The sequence below is a fragment of the Punctularia strigosozonata genome, assembly GCF_000264995.1.
Source record: "Punctularia strigosozonata HHB-11173 SS5 unplaced genomic scaffold PUNSTscaffold_4, whole genome shotgun sequence".
In the NCBI taxonomy this organism is placed as follows: Eukaryota; Fungi; Basidiomycota; class Agaricomycetes; order Corticiales; family Punctulariaceae; genus Punctularia; species Punctularia strigosozonata.
This window is the reverse complement of record NW_006767436.1, coordinates 830977-849556: the sequence shown is the minus strand read 5'-3', so window position 1 is coordinate 849556 and position 18580 is coordinate 830977. Positions and strand designations below refer to the sequence as shown.

General features: G+C 58.1%; 9 protein-coding genes across 9 annotated transcripts; 5 read left to right on the top strand and 4 right to left on the bottom strand.

Moving 5' to 3' along the window:
• The first annotated feature begins 642 nt into the window (after nucleotides 1–642).
• On the top strand, nucleotides 643–1235 carry PUNSTDRAFT_51078 (uncharacterized protein). Its single transcript, XM_007381894.1, has 2 exons — nucleotides 643–1100; nucleotides 1161–1235. The coding sequence occupies exons 1-2, from the start codon at nucleotides 731–733 to the stop codon at nucleotides 1172–1174; spliced, it is 384 nt and encodes a 127-aa protein (XP_007381956.1). The 5' UTR covers nucleotides 643–730; the 3' UTR covers nucleotides 1175–1235.
• Nucleotides 1236–1441: 206 nt separating this feature from the next.
• Nucleotides 1442–2705, bottom strand: PUNSTDRAFT_125296 (uncharacterized protein; the record flags this gene model as incomplete). The annotated part of the gene is made up of 4 exons (XM_007381893.1): nucleotides 2333–2705; nucleotides 2253–2284; nucleotides 2105–2202; nucleotides 1442–2056 (listed from the first exon to the last, which is right to left on the bottom strand). Exons 1-4 carry the CDS (start codon nucleotides 2680–2682, stop codon nucleotides 1442–1444), a joined length of 1095 nt encoding a protein of 364 aa, XP_007381955.1. The 5' UTR covers nucleotides 2683–2705.
• Nucleotides 2706–2777: 72 nt separating this feature from the next.
• Nucleotides 2778–4725, top strand: PUNSTDRAFT_99965 (uncharacterized protein). Its single transcript, XM_007381892.1, has 6 exons — nucleotides 2778–2923; nucleotides 3045–3224; nucleotides 3289–3401; nucleotides 3459–3633; nucleotides 3698–4128; nucleotides 4187–4725. The coding sequence occupies exons 1-6, from the start codon at nucleotides 2806–2808 to the stop codon at nucleotides 4508–4510; spliced, it is 1341 nt and encodes a 446-aa protein (XP_007381954.1). The 5' UTR covers nucleotides 2778–2805; the 3' UTR covers nucleotides 4511–4725.
• An 83-nt stretch (nucleotides 4726–4808) lies between these two features.
• PUNSTDRAFT_132535 (uncharacterized protein) lies at nucleotides 4809–5535 on the top strand (the record flags this gene model as incomplete). Its single annotated transcript, XM_007381891.1, has 4 exons — nucleotides 4809–4890; nucleotides 5113–5291; nucleotides 5345–5377; nucleotides 5455–5535. 4 exons carry the CDS (start codon nucleotides 4809–4811, stop codon nucleotides 5533–5535), a joined length of 375 nt encoding a protein of 124 aa, XP_007381953.1.
• A 720-nt stretch (nucleotides 5536–6255) lies between these two features.
• Nucleotides 6256–8717, top strand: PUNSTDRAFT_99962 (uncharacterized protein; the record flags this gene model as incomplete). The annotated part of the gene is made up of 5 exons (XM_007381890.1): nucleotides 6256–6464; nucleotides 6549–6741; nucleotides 6795–7040; nucleotides 7116–7472; nucleotides 7549–8717. The coding sequence occupies 5 exons, from the start codon at nucleotides 6256–6258 to the stop codon at nucleotides 7909–7911; spliced, it is 1368 nt and encodes a 455-aa protein (XP_007381952.1). The 3' UTR covers nucleotides 7912–8717.
• A 1974-nt stretch (nucleotides 8718–10691) lies between these two features.
• PUNSTDRAFT_28409 (uncharacterized protein) lies at nucleotides 10692–11771 on the bottom strand (the record flags this gene model as incomplete). The annotated part of the gene is made up of 1 exon (XM_007381889.1): nucleotides 10692–11771. A coding segment is annotated over one exon (1080 nt), but the record flags the coding sequence as incomplete, so codon positions are not given.
• Nucleotides 11772–14642: 2871 nt separating this feature from the next.
• Nucleotides 14643–15383, bottom strand: PUNSTDRAFT_35201 (uncharacterized protein; the record flags this gene model as incomplete). The annotated part of the gene is made up of 1 exon (XM_007381888.1): nucleotides 14643–15383. A coding segment is annotated over one exon (741 nt), but the record flags the coding sequence as incomplete, so codon positions are not given.
• A 1131-nt stretch (nucleotides 15384–16514) lies between these two features.
• PUNSTDRAFT_99959 (uncharacterized protein) lies at nucleotides 16515–17354 on the top strand (the record flags this gene model as incomplete). The annotated part of the gene is made up of 2 exons (XM_007381887.1): nucleotides 16515–16625; nucleotides 16693–17354. 2 exons carry the CDS (start codon nucleotides 16515–16517, stop codon nucleotides 17131–17133), a joined length of 552 nt encoding a protein of 183 aa, XP_007381949.1. The 3' UTR covers nucleotides 17134–17354.
• A 60-nt stretch (nucleotides 17355–17414) lies between these two features.
• Nucleotides 17415–18558, bottom strand: PUNSTDRAFT_132531 (uncharacterized protein; the record flags this gene model as incomplete). Its single annotated transcript, XM_007381886.1, has 4 exons — nucleotides 17415–17579; nucleotides 17640–18056; nucleotides 18108–18269; nucleotides 18322–18558. The coding sequence occupies 4 exons, from the start codon at nucleotides 18556–18558 to the stop codon at nucleotides 17415–17417; spliced, it is 981 nt and encodes a 326-aa protein (XP_007381948.1).
• Nucleotides 18559–18580: the final 22 nt, after the last annotated feature.

Sequence of the window (18580 nt, the reverse complement as noted above, 5' to 3'; positions counted from 1 at the left end):
GGGCATTGAGATACAACCGTAGGGACGTTAACACGGCTTCAGTCATAATCACCTCACAGGACCAAACGTCGTCTCTACCGGCGGTCTTCGTACCCGCTCCAAGCACCGTAACTAGGGACTCCGTGGTCCAAGCATCCTCTTATGGAAGCCCATGACCGATGATAGGGAGAGTTGGCCATCGCCATATCAATCTGACCAGACACGCCTGCTGCACGAGTTGCCCGGAGCTCCAACAAGCGGCGATCCAGATCCATAGCTTTCGGCGCTCAAGGTCAAATTCAGCTTGTGTCGTGACGCCGGAACAGCAGCGGCTTTTCATGTTTCGGCACCGGCTACAGATGGCTATACCCGGCCTCGTGAACACAGTCAACAGAGAGCAGCGGGTGAACGCCACCCTTAAAACAAACCGGGACCTTCGAGCGTGCATTAGCTCTCTATCCGCCTTCTTTATGTTATCATCTCGCGATTGGCCACCTATCTGGTCGGTGGTCGCTGCTGCATCGGAGTCGAACAGTTGTGCTCCTCGATAGCTTAACGTCTCGGGGCGTTTTAATCGGTCTATGTAACCGTACTTGTGGGCGAATGTCTCGGATTCAACCGCTCATCGTAACCGTCGCTATATATTGCAGGGTCCGGATGTAGTCGACTACTCTGCTAAATCCTATTGGAAGATTCGCGACGGTTCGCGTCCTTCAGCTGCGAATCTCTGTGTACCCAATTGCCATGAACAATGTGCTCAGGCAGAGATGCGTCCACCTTTTGGATGGTGACATCCCGTCCCTGTACTTACGATGCTAATCATCGCAGAGAAAATCGCAACGGCGAGGACACTCGTTTTCATGTTGTGGAATATAGTAATAAACACGCAGTGTACGGCGTGCGCCCCATAACAGCGGCTGGCCCACGCGAATGTACGCAACAACGTCGGCCATGGACTGACAGCTGTCGATCCGCAAAGCGCATGCTGATGACGCTGCGCGGGATTCCCCCCGACGTCCTTTGGCGGGGGGTATCCACACTGTGTCTGGCATCGCTGCGCATATCTTTTAGGGCTGAGCGTGACGCCCTAGGGTCGCACATACTCTGTATATTGCGCCGGACTGAAACCGAAGAAGCAAATATAAATGACATGAACGAATCCATTAAAAACGTTACGCAACCTTTTGCTCGGTGAAGATCGTCGATCGACACGCAAAAAAAGTCTGCGAGGATGTATGCCACGGATCTGATGCGTACTAGGTGCGGAGGATCGGAAATGAGCCGCCGCTCAACCGCAAGGTAATGGCATTACCCGCAGGGGATACAACACGCATCTTCCTCTCGCCAAAGCCCTCGGAGCAAGTATCCGGATGACGTGAACGCGACTGGTGGCTCACCTATTCATGTACCGTCCCTGGAGCACCGACCCAAAATATGCGAATGCATATGGTGGTGCCCCTATTCATGCAAAACTGCATCTCCGCTGTTCATCAACGCCAGCGCTCCAGAATGAAGGCCCTTGTATGACGAGTATGAGCAGCTGGCCGCCAGCCCAGCTCAACAAGGCATATCGCCACGCCTTCCTCGTCGCGAGCGAGGCAATCTCGGCGGCGAACGTGCTGACAGTCGTGAGGCAGCCGCAGTAGCCGTCCAGTAGTCCCTGCAAAATGGCGCACGCGCTGTCCGTCACAGGCGAGGAAGAAACGTTCTGCAGAACGTGAAATGCGGCGAGAAGGGCCGTGCCGAACATGTTGGCGGTGAAGGTTCCCAGCGGGAGGGCCTTCGACAACGGGTTGAGTTTGATCGACAGAAAGTATCGGGTGAGTGTTCCGGGGTATGAGAAGAGGAGCGCGGCGGTGGCCTGATGTCGGAAGGAGGCGGGTAGCCTGAAGTATGCGGGGAGGGTAGCGGCATATATGAGCACGGAAATGACTGTAAAGCTGTAGCGCACCGGCCGTGCAGGGAGGTGCATGCGCGGGAGGAGAGGGCGAACTTGAGATGAAAGATGTGCCCCTAGCTTGAGGGCGGCAAGTGAAAGACCGAAGGTCCCAGCAGTTTTTGTGATGCCGTCGACCACCTATGGCCCCTTCAGCCACCTCCAATGTTTCATCAAATTAATACCTACGTCACGGAGCCAATCTCGATGCGCGTCGCCTGAATTGATCCACGAGTCGAAAATATCTTGTTGCCAGCCCGAGAATGTTGTGAGAGAACCACAGAATCCTGCGCGTATTGAGGAAACTCCAGGTTTACGGCGGTTTGAAATTTAGTACCTGTCGTCATTGCCGTGTACAACGGACCGTAGCTGCACAAAATGAGCAGGATATCGCGCAGTGTATGCCAACCAGCTCACAAGTCTCCGAGGGGCTCCTTCAACTCTAAGGCGAATCCCATTATGAAACAGCCGATAGTTTGAGCGTAAGCCAGCGAGAAGATGCTTTGCCCATCATAGGTGACCAAAGCTGATAGACCCAGTCTAGCGAGAGTTCCGAATATGGACGCCGGAGCCAGCAAAGCGAGTACTGGAAGAGAGAATGGGCGATAGACCTTAGGCGCCGGGATGTTATCTAGTTCGCTTGGCGGGCGATCTATCGAGGCGAGTGATGAAGCTTCCTCGACAACATCGCGTTGAGCTAGCACATCGCCGACCGAAGACTGGACCTGCACATCGCTTGGGATGGCGGCGGCCTCGTAGTCGCCCATACGCGATACGAAGTGTGAACTCGGTGGACAACTCAAAGTCTAGCCTGATTTCGTCGCCGCGACCAGTGGCGAACCGCGCGGAAGCCACGTGCATCCACTCTCTCTTGTCTCTTCATTTCTATCATGTCGCGGCATGCAACGGTCGACGCGGCCCAAAGGGAGCTCGAAGAGGAGGAGACCGTGACCGGGCCCGGTGAGGGGAACGAAGAAATGGAGGAGGGCGAGGATGGGGAGGGATACAGTGCGTGTCTCATCACCATCGGGGCGTTCTCATTCCACTGCGACTTTGTATCGTTGGGATCGGTTGATCTGCTTGGCGGTGATTGCGAAGGGACGTGTAAACTGATATGTCGGTGATACAGCTTCTTCCACTCCAACATCAACGTTGACATGGATCAGCTGGTTCTGCTCCTTGCCCGGACACGAGTACTTTTGCGAGGTCGCGGAAGAGTTTATCGAAGACGATTTCAACCTCACTGGTCTGAACGCGATGGTCCCATTCTGGAAGGAAGCTATGGAGATGGTTCTAGACGTCGAACCCGGTGAACCCATACGCCACCTCTGTTCGACGCCCCGGATTCTGATATTGGCTGTATAATTTCGCAGATGAGGACTCGTCCAAGATACCGGACGTGTCCATTGTAGAGGCCTCTGCGGAACTGCTCTATGGTTTGGTTCACCAACGTTACATCCTCACACGTGCGGGTCTGCAGGCTATGGTACGTGCTTGGCAAACGTGGACTGTAGGCCCTCGACTGAATCGGATCGCGGCGTAGGCAGAGAAATATGAGCAGGGAATGTTCGGCTCGTGTCCGAGAGTGTACTGCCAGGGGTGGCCTGTGGTTCCGTGCGGACGTTCAGACATCGCCGGAATGGACACGGTGAAGCTCTATTGTCCGAACTGCAACGACATATACGCGCCCCCAAGCAGCAGGTTTCAGGGCGTAGACGGTAAGCACACTCTTATCGTTCTTCTCCCTCGCGGCTGTACCTGACGCGGACTCGTCGCGTTTAGGCGCGTTTTTCGGAACCACATTCGCGCACCTCTTCTTCCAGTCTTACCGTGAACTCGCACCGGCGCCGTTCTGGAAGCCGTCCTCCCCTGGAGGGTCCTCCCTCTCTCCTGGGGATGCATCGTCTGGCTCCGAACACGCGCAATCTGCGCACCCATCGCAGCCCGGCGCCGCCGCGCCCTCCTTCGTTAACCCAAACCCGCATGGGGGCCAGAAGCGCGCGGCGGGACGGGTGTACGTACCGAAGATATATGGGTTCAGAGTGAGCGAACGTGCGAAGAGTGGGCCGCGGATGCAGTGGATGAGGTTACGGCCGGAGAGCCCGGAGCAGCTGGACCAGGTGGATTGGCGAGGACGGTGGATTGATGATGAGGACGATGAGTATGACGAGGAGGAGGAGGCAGAAGATGGGCACATGGAGGATTTCGATCCGGTCAGTGGTTCTAGATTGTGGTCACTCGTTCTCAACTCAAATGCTATGTTACTCAAAGGATCATGCTGGAGACGGAGAAGATCCTGACGAAGAGGAAGAAGAAGAGGAGGAGGATAATCCGCGAGGGAGCGGAATCCCGGGAAAGGGTGCACGGCGACATCCCCTTGAACCAGCATTCGAACGCGATGCATCCCTCCCTCCACCTGGCCCACCCACTTCCACGATCACCTCGCCGACCTCGAGCATCCCGCCACGCACTCCGCGCGACGAGATGGCGCCTGCACCGTCCTATCCCTACCAGACTGGCGGCTCGACCGGCAAAGTGCAGGTTGTTCGGAGAGCGGCTCCCGCTACGGACTACAGGACACTGCATGCCATGTGATGACGACGGCAAATCTCGACGACCCGATGCCTCTGAGCTCTCCCCCCTCCTCACCCAGATATTGTGGCGCTCGATGCGAGCCTGTTCCGTTCTCGTGTTTGCCTTCTCTCTCTCTCCTCTTATCTCATTATACAGTAGTACCATACAACTCCCTGTACATACACAGCTTGAAGTAGTGGGCCGTCCTACCGACGACGTAGAGAATTCATACGTTCTTGCGATCTGAATTATTGACACTGAACGTGCATTGAGGGCTGTGGTACAGTTTTTCGCACGTTTTTGCAGTACCAAGCCACATATGTTCCCACAGTCCCCAATCTCCTCCTCGCCGCCCCATCCCCTCAAGACACCGCCGACTGACGACAAAATGGTTCTCTCTAGTGCGTATGATTATGCCACGGACAATGAACCTTTGACTTACGTATGGATCGATCTTGCTTGATGAAACTATGCTCGTTTGGACAACTTGTGCATCTCGGACTTGCTCCGCTACTCTCTGGACGAACACGGCATGAATTCGTGAACGTCATCAATGCGGTCTACCTCAAATAATCTGCACTTGCCGTTGAACACTACTTTGCTCGTGGACTACGTTTGACTAGACCACCGCTTCGGCATTGAATACGGCCACAAGACCACCAAGATCGACAAGGTCGCGAAGCCCTCGCACCGCAAGGGTGTCGCTTCGCAGCGCACCAAGTTCGTGCGGTCAATCGTGCGGGAGGTTGTTGGCTTTGCGCCTTACGAGCGCCGGGTGATGGAACTGCTGAGGAACTCCAAGGTTTGTCTCGATTCATGTTGGATCAATTCTGATGTTTACGTGCGCTCCACCAGGACAAGAAGGCTCGTAAGCTCACGAAGAAGCGGGTGTGTATCATCGCCCGTGGCCTCTATACTTTACGCCATTCCAATGCAATGCTGATGAACTCATCTTTGTTTGCCAGTTGGGCACGATGCTTCGCTCGAAACGCAAGTTGGAGGAGCTCAGCAACGTCATCCAGGAGAGCAGGAGGGCGGCCCACTAATCGTACCATACGATTTGACGATGGGGTGTCTGCGTTTCGTCAAATCTCGCTGTCTTTCCTCTCGGGAGGCTCTCTGCGCCTACCCATCACTGCCACCATGTCATGCAAAAAGAGTGTATGAATTATGCTGCGCGTTACTCCCATGTATCGCTTTGCTTTTACTGCGTTACTGCATTGCACCCTGTGGGGATAACCATGATCGCGCACTCTTCATCTTTGACCGCGCTGATCTCAGAACGGGCATCATGTGAGCGAGCGTGTGTTTGGTTTCGTAAGACTGCTTGCTGTGCGCGATCGCATCCGGGAACGCGGCCAAATGAAGGTTCTTTTGACTACAGCGTCTTGACCCGATGGTCCCGATGCCGGGCGACGCGTTTCTCTCGGAGGACTCGGTCAGCATGTTTACCCAACGCGCGGCTTCGCGCCAGATATTTTCTCAACGGGATAGCTGATCCTCGTCCTCCGTGTCGAGCAGCGCCGCAATCTGTGGAGCGTAAGCAGGATAATCGAGGACGCTGGATATGCCAGCGTTCTGAGCATTACAGGGCAGGTCGGGCCGAGTCGAGGACGGTTGGAGCCGAGGGATGCGGTGGTGGCGCTGCGGCAGAGGCGCGTCGGTCATCGGCTGATGTCAGCCATGTCTGGGAGGACCATAACAAGTCCGAACCCGGATCCCGCTTCCAAGCTGCCATACATCTGTTCGACTCGAGGCAGCGCCCGATGCCCATCCCATCCACCACCGCGGGCGCGCTCGTCCCCCCGCCCGCCTCACGCGCCCGCGCATCCTCTACCAACATGCGCCCCGCTCTCACCCTCAGCTCGTTGGGCCCACGCGCCTCCTTCCTATGCAAAGACTCGGACGCGGCGGATGGCACCCCGACTGCGCCCGCATTCAGACCTCCTAGCCCCATCAGCATCCCCGCAGCGCAGTCCCTGCCAGAGCTGTCTGAAAAGGAGCCGCTCGCGATGAACACCAGCATCTCTGCCGGCATGCTCGAGAAGTGGACCTCGAGGGCCCTCAGCTTGCTGCACATCGCCCATCCGGACGGCTACTGGACCACGGCGTCGTCTTCGCCCCGATCCAGCACCGACACGATTTTGCCCATGTCTGCCTCGCCGGAGCAGACCACTTTTGCAGATGTATTTGTCGAGAAGAAAGTTGCTGCCGGCCCTTCATCGTCCTCGCGCTGGCTCTCCTCCCCCTCGGTGAGCAACGCTGAACCATTATGCATGGGATCGCTGCTTATGTCCGTGAATAGATCCACGCGCCTATCCTATTCGTGATTATGGCTTTCCCGCTCTCCACGGCCCTTGTTCTCTACACGCTCTCCACCCTCCCCATCACCGTCTCATGGCCGCACACGATAGGCGACCTCGCACAACTTGCCCGCGAACTCCGTTCATACTCGCAGGCCGGAAATGCGGAGACCGCCCACGTTATCGGTGTCATGGCCGTCACAGCCATCTGGAAACACGCCTGGTCGGTACCAGGCAGTGTACTGTGGGTGAGTCACGCCACTATATCACTTCCTGATACCCGTTTTTGACCGCTGCGTATCCGTCGTTGTCCTCACTTGTAGAACGTGCTTGCAGGCGTGCTATTCACTCCTGTGTTCGGCACACTGCTTCTGACAGCGCTGACTACCATCGGTTCCATCTGTTCGACGCTCCTCGCCACACCATTGGCGCCGCTGATTACGGCGTTCTTCCCAAGAGTGCTCGAGATGGGTCGCACAGCGCTGGAGGGACCCTCTGATTCAGGGATCAGCACCAAACAACGAGGCGCGGCCTGGGTCCGACTTTCGATCCTGCGCCTGATTGGCGTCGTTCCGTGGTCCGGCATCAACATTGCCTGCGGCGTCTGCGGCGTGTCGTTGTACGACTGCGCGCTCGGGACGTTCATTGGTACTCTCCCGTGGACGGCCGTGACATGCCAAGTACGTTTTTTTCCCTCCAACCCGGTTTATTCCGTCGGAACCCAGTGCTGACTTTGAATGTTCGTGCTTCTCGCAGATCGGCGACATACTGCAAACGGTCGCGTCCCAACCTTCGCCGACGCCGCAGTCCATATCGTCCCTCCTATCCTCCCCATCTCTGATCATCAAGCTCGTCTTCCTTTCCGTGCTCTCGTTGGCGCCGATATTAGGCCGTGAACGCTTGAGTGCACTCCTTGGCTCGCAGGGTTCCAAGCTGTCCTCTTCCGAATCAGGTCGGACCGTGGAAGCGGAAGGCACGGAGCGGTGGGGCTGGGTGCAGGAATGGCGAATAAAGATCCGATTACCATCGCGCTCGAGGGAACGTGCCCGGAGCGAACGGGAACGGGAACTGGAGATACTCGTTCGGGAAAAACAGCAGCGGGAGGCATCGGACGCATAGTCCCACCCTCCCGCAGGTCTAGACAAGACATGCTAGACGTCATCACGATCACTCCACCATGGCCACCTACACCTACACTTTTCTTACACATCCACGCGCATCCGACACGACCCATCCACTCATCCTCGATATTCGCACGCGGCAACACATCATTCCAATATTGCATTATTTATTCGTGCTCATGACCGATACGGTTTCGTCCTCCTCCTCTTCCTCGTGCCATAATTCGCGACAACCCGGCGCGATACTTCGGGCAATGTACACGCTCTCGGCGTTCTGGACGTGGCGCCATTCGCATGCGCCTTCTCGATGACGTCGTTCCGGCTCATCGACTGCGCTGCGGGGGCTGACAAGGCCTGGAGGAAGGTACCGCATACACCTCCGGCGACAGCCCGCGTCCAGCATTCTCGCCTCGCATCGTTCGCCCCCCGCGCTTAGGCGCTGTGCGGATCCGTTTCCAGCTTCCTCCATCCCGCTCAGCCTTCGGCGCCACCTCCTCCCGCGCCCCTCCCCTTGGGATTGTCCGGGCGTCCTGGCGCGGCCACCTACGAAGCTCATCCCCTCATGTTTAACGCGCGTCACGCACACGTACCGTTAGTTAATGGCTCCGACCTAGCCGCTCTTTGTTCGTTCCATATGTACATGTGTCGTACAGCGCGCTGCGTACCACAACATCGACGGGTTGCGGTACCGGGATATTTATAGAACTCAGTGCACGCGAGTCGATGAGTCGGTCGGGCGGGTTCAGGGTTCAGGTATCTAGGCTACATCCTTGTGTGTAATGAAAGCATGAATGAGAACGAGCGTTGTATAGAATACCCTTGACCGGATGCTGATTGCGTACGGAGGCACGTCTCGCAGGCGTGAGCTTGGAAGGACGACTGCTTACTTGCACTTGAGATTGCTTCCGTTCCGAGCGGTTCCTTTACGCACACCGGACTTTCTTCCTCTATGAAGAGTGTCGTGGAAGCATAAGCCAGTTCGCACGATGTGACTGTTCGTTTGCGCCCCGACCGTCGCGATCACCGCACGCCATATCGCTAGTACGTTCCAAGGCGAGCTCAACAACGTACAAGACGGTGGATGAGCATGGATGTTGCTCGCTTGGCCAAGGACAATCGAACTCGGATACAGGCTTGCCGCTCAATTTGTGGGAGTGTGTCTGTTCTTCCGCTGCGGAGTTCGCTGTCGGCATTGGGCTGCAGTCCGCGGCCGCGATTGCGTGCCTTGCAACTCATCGATACATCTCTATGCCGTCTCTTTGTTGCGTGTTCCCAGGGTCAGAGAACGGAGCACTTAAATTGGTATATACAATTAAGTCTGAGCCGCGTGGTACTAAACTGATTAGACTACTTGTAAGTTGGTGAGAAACGGGCGAATGCCCCCGAAGGGGGCGTTCCGGTCCGGGGATCTGTGCGGGGTGTGTGAGCCGCGATGGGCGGGCAGGGTCAACACATGAGGCGTGGAGGGTGGGATGCAACCCTGAAAGTGAACCTCGCTTAATTCCCGGACCCCAGAAATGCAGGGGCTACAAATGGCTGACGGTCTGTCATGTTATGGCACCTTTTACATACATATTCCTCCGGTGCTATCCTCTTCTTGCTCGAGAGCGCTCTTTCTCCCCGATGTGACACTGGAACTCTGATCCGCGGCGGTGTGTTCGCCGCGGTTCACAATCCTATAAGTTTCTCGAGGGTGACGTTTCCGCTCCTTCCCCTTCACTCTCTTTTTCTATGTCTTCCCACTCCCAAGTCGCTCGTTCCTCTCCGGTGAACTGGCCCCTCCCTCCTGGGGGCCTCATCATCCCTCCTGGTGAAGCGTTCTACGCTGAACATCTTTGCGCTCGTGTGGTTCCTCATTATGTTCACCTGGATAATCCGCGCTGCCGTGTTATGCATTACGAGTGTGAGTTTCCGTTGTTCAGGCGACTCACCCAGGCTGAGACCCATTAGTCCTAGGGCCTGCCGACGTCCTGGGGAGGGACCGGCCTTACACTGGGCTGCGCCCCCTGCGGGCTCTTTATCCCCTTCCGGCCTTGCCTGAAGCTGCTCCGTCAGCGGCGCCCTCCTCTGCCGTGTACCCCTCTCCCGGCTCGAAGCTGGCTGGGGCCATCTGCACGTGCTCGGACCTCCCCGGGCTCACCTACTATTGGCGCCTGATATGCCGCTACCTGCGGCTTCCGGTTTCCTGTTCCAGCTGCTCCTTGTTCTGCCACGCATGTCCGTGCTATCGTCACACGTGACCTTGTGAGTTGCTTTTGCGAATGGCGCCTGCGCTGGCTGAGCTGTTGTCCCCAGTGCATCGCGTCGGAGCTGGGTGGGCGGGTGGCAAAATACGAGTTACGGCGGCCCTGTGCGAGCTCGCCGTATGCTAGACTCGGTAGCGGACGGTGCGGATGGCGAGGAAGAGAATGCACCGCCACCGCAACGCCCGCGCGCGCATAGACTACGTTCTTGCGCCTACGTTCGTTCCTCACTCCAGCTCAGAACCACGATCTATGCCGTCTCTTTGTTGCGTGTTCCCAGGGTCAGAGAACGGAGCACTTAAATTGGTATATACAATTAAGTCTGAGCCGCGTGGTACTAAACTGATTAGACTACTTGTAAGTTGGTGAGAAACGGGCGAATGCCCCCGAAGGGGGCGTTCCGGTCCGGGGATCTGTGCGGGGTGTGTGAGCCGCGATACCCACAGTGGTAGGAGCACTGCGACGCGTCGCGCAGGCGAACCCCGCCGGATAGGAGCGGTGCTTACCGTCAACGAACCGGAGGCATGGCGTATCGGATAAACTCAGCTTGCAGCTGCGGCCGTGCCTGCATGTAGGGGGCGAGGATCTCCGCGTGCTTCCTGAGATACCCTAGGAAGGCTTCGCTTCCCCAGCGCCCCTTGGTCTTGACGACCTCGAATGGGACGCCTCTCAACAGGTATTCGAGAGTCCCACCGATTCGGATGCCGTGCCCCTGGAGCGGAGCTCTGCCGGCTGCTCTGGTGGCGGCCCGGATGCGGTCCAGAAAGGCCTTGCGCGTGAGCGGCCATACTTGCCCGTTCCGCGCCCTGTATGCGAAGATGTGCTCGTTGTCGCCCAGGCTGTTGACGCGGAGGTGATTTGCGAGGGCGGCGACGGGGTCTGTGATCCCGTCCTGCTGTCCCCAATGGATTTGCTCCCCGCCGACGGCGCACTTGGTCCGCGGCAGCTGTAGGGTCTGTTGCTGCAGTCCATTCCGATCCTCGGCGAGCCCGAGGTCAGCGCGCTTGGCATGTGTGCCGGGTTCGAAGCTGCTGCGGTTACGCACGGTGAGCTCGCCTACACGCGCGCAGGCGTAGAACGCCATTGTTAGGCAGGCGTATACTGCGGCGTCGAGGCCCTGGTCCACGGCAAGCTGCTGCCTTATTGCGCGAATAAGATCCTCGGTGTACGGCTCTCGCTTCTTGCGCTTCGAGGCCGCGGGAGTTAGCTTGACTGTCGCCTTCAGCATGGACTGCATGGCTGCGTCGTCCATGTCCCAGACGACGCCGTGGATGAGATGCCATGCTCGGACGCCGTAGAAGTAGTTCGCAACCGTCGACCCCGCGTACAGGCCGGCCAGCGCGGCGCTAAAAGCGAGCATTAGTGTCGCCGATGCGGGCGTCCGCTGCTCCTCTGCTATTCGGCGCTCGTCGCAGAACGCATGAAATGCGACTAGCCCCGCGCCGTAGGTCTCTGCGGTTGACGGGGCTAGCGCCTGGGCCATCACTTCGCGCACCCGATCGAGGTCGCGCTGGTCCAATCCGGAGGGCTGCCCGTCGGCTCCGAAAGTCGTGCGGCCTCCTGCGGGTGTCCATAGTAACAAACGCTGGCTGGCTGGGCACGCGGGACGAAGGCTGACTTGCGGGCGCGCCGCCCCTGCTTCGCGGTCACCATTCGCCGAAGTTTGCTCGCGCGAATTGCTCGTTGCGCTGTTCGAGGTCGGCCTGCGCAATCGAGTTCCGTACGGCCTCGCCGCTGTTCTGCTCCTTTGGCCGGGGTTTGTACGCTCGACCCTCGCTCCTGGCCTCGCGCTCGCGTTGCGTGAGTGGCTCCGAGCTGTCGATGAGAAGTCCTGTGAGAGCCTCGGGTAGGGGTAAGGGAGGGAGCAGCAGGCTTCGTGGGGGGTAGATTCCTCGCGAGGGCGCGTCGGCGGGGTTGCGGGCGCTGGTGACATATCTTGTATGAAAAGTATGCCCTGTGATGACGGCCTCAGCGTGTATGCGCTTGAACACTCCGTTGACGTGGCGATTACGGCTTCGCCCGTTCCACCAGCCTTCGACGACGCCTCGGTTGTCTCCGTAGACTTTGATGTGCCTGGCGCCTGCGTCGTCGAGGAGGTTGATGATCCGAACGAGTAGCTCGAAGCCGACGGCTTCGGCCCATCCGATCTCTCTGCCGCCTTCGTCCCAGCCTGGGAGGAGCCTCCAGGCCCTCCAGCGGCCCCTGACCACCACTCCGATGCCCACTCCGGAGCTCGCATCTGAATATCCTCCGGAGTCGAACAGTTCGACGGGCCCGGGGATGGGCCGCCTGAGTACGGCTCGCTGTAAGGTGCCCAGCCACCACTGGAGAGCGGCCATTGTGCCCTTGGGTGGGGTATGTGGCTGGAAAGGACGATCACCGAAGACACCGAGCATGGTCTCCAGCTCGGTGAGGTAAGCTCTTCCCTCGGGGACCACCAGGGACGCGTGCAGTAGCTTACCGAAGAGCTTCTGCGCTTCGTCCAGCGTGTGCGTTCGCTGCGCGTTCCAGTCCCGAATGGCGCGAATGTACTTGACCTGTTTCCCTTTGCCCAGGGCGACCGTACGAGACTGGACGTCCCAATCGAAACCCGTGAACGGCGCGACCTCCGCGAACTGATGATCCTTGTCCGCGCCCCACGGCCAACCAAGCTCCTCGGAAAGGCGATCGACATCACACATGGCATAGCAGAATTCTGCATCCGCCTGCGAACGTTCGGATGTCTGCGAGAGGTCGCGCAGCGGAAAGGCCATGTCATCATCGAACTCCTCGATGCGACCGTCCGGAAGCTCTGCCCCGCCGTACCATAGGCGGCTCCGATCTTGACGCGCGCCCCCGTGCTGCGCAATGCTGCGCTTCCAGCCCTGGCGCCTGCGGTTGTATTCCTCCAGGCAGCTGCGTCGGACCCGCGCGAAAATGAAGTCGTCGACCCATTTCGATACCGGGCCCATGCCGCCCTCCCTTGCCAGGTCTGCGAAGGCGTCTGCGGCTGCGCCGAATATCCCGCAGCCTGATCGCAGGCCGAAGCAGTCACAAGTATCCACTGCGAATGCGTCTCCCTCGCCGATTCGCACCACCAGGCCCGGCCACTGATCGGGCGTGATCGGTATGGTGCGATAGGCTTCAGCCACGTCGCGACTCGCAATCTGCGAGCCGGGCGGGAGCCGTGCCAGCGACAGCGCCACGGCGGCGAACGTTCCCCATGTGCAAGGAAACATTGTGGCGTCGATGGCGGAGTTGATCGAGGAGACGCGCTCTCGCGGGTGGTATGGGTAAGAAAGGTTCTGGATGAGTCGAAACCTGGCCGGGTTGTGCGGCTTCGGGATGATAGATAGCGGCGATGATTGGAACGGCCCCAGTGCCTCTTCGACTTCGCTCCTCGAGTAGGGGCCGAGGTAGCGCCCTTTCCGGAATTCCTTCTGAATGATATCATCAAACTCTTCGCGGTGCTCGGCAATGGATATGTTATTAGATGGAATGAATGTAAAGGTAGGCGGGCGAATGCCCGCATCGAAGCCGTGTTGAATGGAGCTAGAGAGAATGGGATACTTGTACAGGAGGCTGCTACGTGCGAGCAAGTGGTGCCAGGCTCCGGCTCGCAGCGGCGTGAGTGCCTTACTGGCCCTCTGCGAGATGGCAGTCGCGAGCGCCGTGGCTGCTTTTGCCGCATCCCGAGCAGGAGTGACGATAGGCGTCGGCGTGCGAGTCGCGCTTGCATCCGCGTACCTGGAAATCGATGCAGAGGACTCTGCCGCTCGGGTCGACCAGCTGTCCTTTGGCGTCCCTCGCGGCGTATGCCTTCGTCTTTCCGTCCCAGAGAGTCCGGGACCTGCATGATCGGACCTCGTGGGGGTGCCGCCCGAGGCAGAGGGCACACGGCGCGTGGGCGCTGGCGCTGGTGCCCTGGCGAAAAGACTGCGGTTTGCCGTGGTGATCCCTTTCGCGCCCGTTGCGATCTCCCTCGCTGCGCGCGTATGGGGCCGTCGGCCTTGCGGAGCGCCTTCTCTCATTCCGCTCTGGTCCCCCTGGGGCTGCTGGTGCAGCTCTTCGCATGCTGTGCGACGCCGAGTGTGCGCGGCAGGGGGGGGGAGGCGTTTCGGTGCACAATCGGGTGCGGGTGCGATGAAGGCGTACCCCGGCCGGTGGGCGTGCGGGGGAGGGCGCGCGCGGATGCGATAGTGATCGCGTGCGGGTGCGATAGTGATCGCGTGTACACGTTGAGGGAACGTGAGGTCGCGTGGTGCGATAGTGATCGCGTCCCGATGGGAGTCGCGATAAGACGTAGTGACGTCGTCGACGGACAGATAAAGGAAGAACGAAGAAACATCAGCGAGGGTAATCGCGAGAAAAAACGAGAGATTGGGACGCACGCATAGTTGGCCTCGCTGGCTTGTATGTTCAGGTACTTCCGCGTCAAACGCTGCAGCCGCTCGTTGTTGAAGATCGCGGGGTTGAAAATCTCTGCGGGGTTGCGTTCGTACTGGAGGTGCCAGAGTTTCCGAACCTCCTCCTGATAGAGGAGAAGGCATGGGTCCCCGTGCGGACCCTCGAAGCGACTCGGATGGTTGTCGATCGCAAAGAAGAAGTCGACGAAGTCTTGCACGATGTTCTTCGGCCATCCGACTCTGGCCATGTCCTCTAGGAGCCCGGTCTTCGCGATGGAGAACTCTCTCCACGTGAGCTCTCGGTCCGGAATGCAATACTTCGCTATCCGGCTGGGCGCGGTCTGCCGCAGCGCTACCCCTTCGCCGTCCCGGGCCAGGTATAAGGCGTCGTCTCCGCTCGATAGCGCGTCCTCCGTGGCTCTGCGCCGCCCCTCGGCTCCGAAGAACCACATCTCGATGTACTTATACGCCCGGAGCTTCTTGAGGGCCTTGTCGTCGGTTGACGGGGCGGACTCGTGACCGACCATTCGGTCCTTAATGTGTATCGGGACCTTGGGCCGACTCTTCGCGGCCTCCTTCTCCTCTTCGGCTTTTTCCGCTGCCTCGCGCTCGAGCCTCTCCTTCTCCGCAAGGCGTGCGGCTTCCCGGTCCTCTTCGACCTGCCGGTCCCACGCGGCCTTTTCTTGATTGATGTCGTTGGTCCACGCGTCTAGAAGGGCTTGCGCCGCTTGCTCGTCCGTCAAGCCATCTTGATTGCTCATGGATTGCCTGCAGGCGGCGAAGGCAGCCCCTGCAAAGTTCGGAGCGACCTGTTCATGTGGGTTAACGTCGATACGTGGCATGATGCTTTCACCGGGGGGTTCAATTTGAGACTAATTATTAAAGAGTGTTGGTACTAGTTTCTGTTGTGCAAAATACGAGTTACGGCGGCCCTGTGCGAGCTCGCCGTATGCTAGACTCGGTAGCGGACGGTGCGGATGGCGAGGAAGAGAATGCACCGCCACCGCAACGCCCGCGCGCGCATAGACTACGTTCTTGCGCCTACGTTCGTTCCTCACTCCAGCTCAGAACCACGACAACAGACCGCGGCGCGGACTTCCTTGAATGTGCCATATGATCCTCGCCACGACTCTCTGGACCGGCCCGACAGGCTGCAATCAAACCCCAACCCACCTAGGCAAAGTCCAGGAATCGCGGGCTTCATGCCTCTGCATTGTGTTATGGCCCAATTCTGCCCCAATGCGGTTCAAGATGCACCTGCAAGACAGAACCCTCTCAACGTTCTGTGTGCGTGGGATCTCGTCCACATGCACCGTACTTGGCGTCTGCATTTACTTCCGTCCGCAGCTCCTCTATCGGGAAGAAATCTACACCATACCGGCCTCGGCGGCTTGTCCTCCTACCAAAAAGCGCAGTGGAAGTGCCCCACTCAGGTGCCACTGCGTTATCGGCAACAACGCGTGTGATGCGGCAGTTCCGGTCAATCTTGGTCCACCTCACGGGGATAAGCTTAGGCTATCCTGGTTCAGATGTCCAGGATCTCGCTGCAAGAGTCCTGCGTCGACCGGCGGTAGATTTCCCTCTTTGTCTCCGTTCATAAAGCTGCATCGTGGACCTATACTCGCTATCGGGAGATTCAGCACCCAACACCACGTTCATATCGACCTGTCAGTGGCTATGCTACTGATGGCACTAGTCAAATCGACTTTACGCGGCGTTACACAGCGTTCCACTTCGGCCTCTGCACCGTAAATAGTTTCGGATCAGCATATCTCCCAGCACTATAAGAGCCTTGACGCGTACAACAAGGCACAACATCACCTGAGCCTACTCTCCCTCGAGGCTTCTTGGTCCTGCAAGAATACGAGGCTTGTAGACTTCTCTCCGACACCTTCTCCCAGTGTTCCCCCGATCATTTGTGCTCAACGGTATAAGAGACTCCGTGAAGTGGTCCTCGAGTTTCACCAGCAATCATGACACCCACCGTCTCCGCGATACCAGACGTATATTATGCTATATTCGCGTTCTACGAACCGGCTATGTGCATCATGGGTATGCTCGGTGCATTCCTCGATCCAAAGAAGGTGAGCAGCAACGGCGTCGCCAGTTGTCTCAGTTTCACAGCGACTCATTGCCCGGTCGTGCCGACAGACACACGACATGCAAGCTCCATGGCCACATAACACCCCACCGTCGAATCCCTTACCTCGCGCCACGCTCGTAACCGTCGCGCAGCTCGCACACGTTTGCGCGCTGATGGGGACCGTGAACTACTTCCTCCTCACCGCGGCACGAAAATACCTCGCAACGCAGCCCATCGTGCAGGAGCGCATCGTCGCGGCCCTTCTGGGCCCGCTGATGATGGGCGATATCTTCCATACGGTGGTGACAATATGGGCGTTAGGGGATGAGAAATGGCATCCGGAACGTTGGAGTCCCATGCTGTGGACGACCTTGATCATCGGCTTCACATTAATGATCCCGCGGATAGCGTGGTGGGCTGGGGTCGGCCGCTTCACGTCGAGGAGAGACGGGCATTCCCAACTAGAGGAGCGTGCACCGTCGTCGGAAAAGAGCGGCGCACACCAATAGAAAGAAGTTGCGACCTCGCGTTCGAGAACACTCGAATGGCATCCGCTTGGATATTAGAAGCTATATTAATCTGTATTGCCCACAAATCGGATCTGAGGAAACCTATAAATTGTCGTCAGATCAAGCCAATCGCGCGGATTATGAAAGACCGTCAGATTAGATCAAGGAGAAGTCATGGGGCACCATCAGGCTGTCCGAAGAACGAGCCAAGAAGAGGTTCCCTCCAACCACATTTCAAGTCATACGCGGATTCGCCGTTGAGCGCGCACTCACAACTTGGTTTACGACCGTTTCCTTTGCGGGTCGTTGGCGGTGGAAGAAGGAGGCGGAGATGAAGTCGTGCTTGTTGGGAGAAGTCGCAAGCGTCTTCTCCGCTCCCACCAGTCGAAGCCCCAGGTTTGGACGAGACCAAAGGCGGCGGAAGTAACCCAACAGACGAGAACGCCCTGAGTACGACGTCAGCCCGGAATTTCCCTGTCCCGCGAGCACAAGCATAAACGACTCACACCAGGGACGAGCGCTCCCACAATTATCCTCGCCACGGACACCAGCCTGAGTCCCGTCCGGATCGCGTTAGCAGGCCGTACAACCATCTCGCCCTTCTCCCGTTTCTCCGCAACCCACTTCTCGACTTTGGCTTCGCGCTCTCGACGTTCCGGACTGAGGTTCCACTTTGCTGACTCCACGTTGGCGAGGGTGAGCAGGCCCAGAATGATGGGAAATGTCATGGTGGGATCCGTATGGACCAAGGACGTCAACGTCCCAAAGGATTCGGAGTCCAGCGGGGTGGGCCTTTGGCATGCCCTATTGAACACGACCGACAGTCCCACGAATATCGGTATCTGCGTGATGGCGGGAATAAGCACGGTAGGTAGGGTCGTGCAGCGGTGTTTTCGGAGTAACTCGTCCCGCGTTCGCTTCACCTACATGGAGGGTCAACGTGACAGAGTAGACACCGAACGGCGATATCATACCAGTTTCCGTACGCGTTCAGCATGCGTCTTCTTCAGCTGCTCCTTCGTCCCCGCCTCCTTGGCCGCAGACATTTGGGAATATACTACCTTTGACGCCACTGCCTGCGCCTTCTTCAGCTCCGGCATCACTTCCTCCTCCAAGCGCCAATCCCGTTTTTTCGCCTGGCTAAATGTTCAGGCATCGTAACACTTAGGGATATCTGACGGGTCTCACCCATATTGACACTGGCAATGTGAACAGCAAGCGGCTAACGAGGGTCACTGCAATGATTGTGCTAGAGTAAGGTGGCCATTCGGGCGGCAATGGTAACGCGATGGCCAAGTCCAGGAACCCTTCAGTGAGCTGTTGAACGGTCACAAAGTTTCTCTTGCGTTGGGACGTTGGTAGACCATATCGCCGTGGAGGTAGCCTAGAGCGGAAGCCGGCAGCACGAGCTCGTAGAGTGAGCATCAGAAGTGCGGAAGGGATCCTG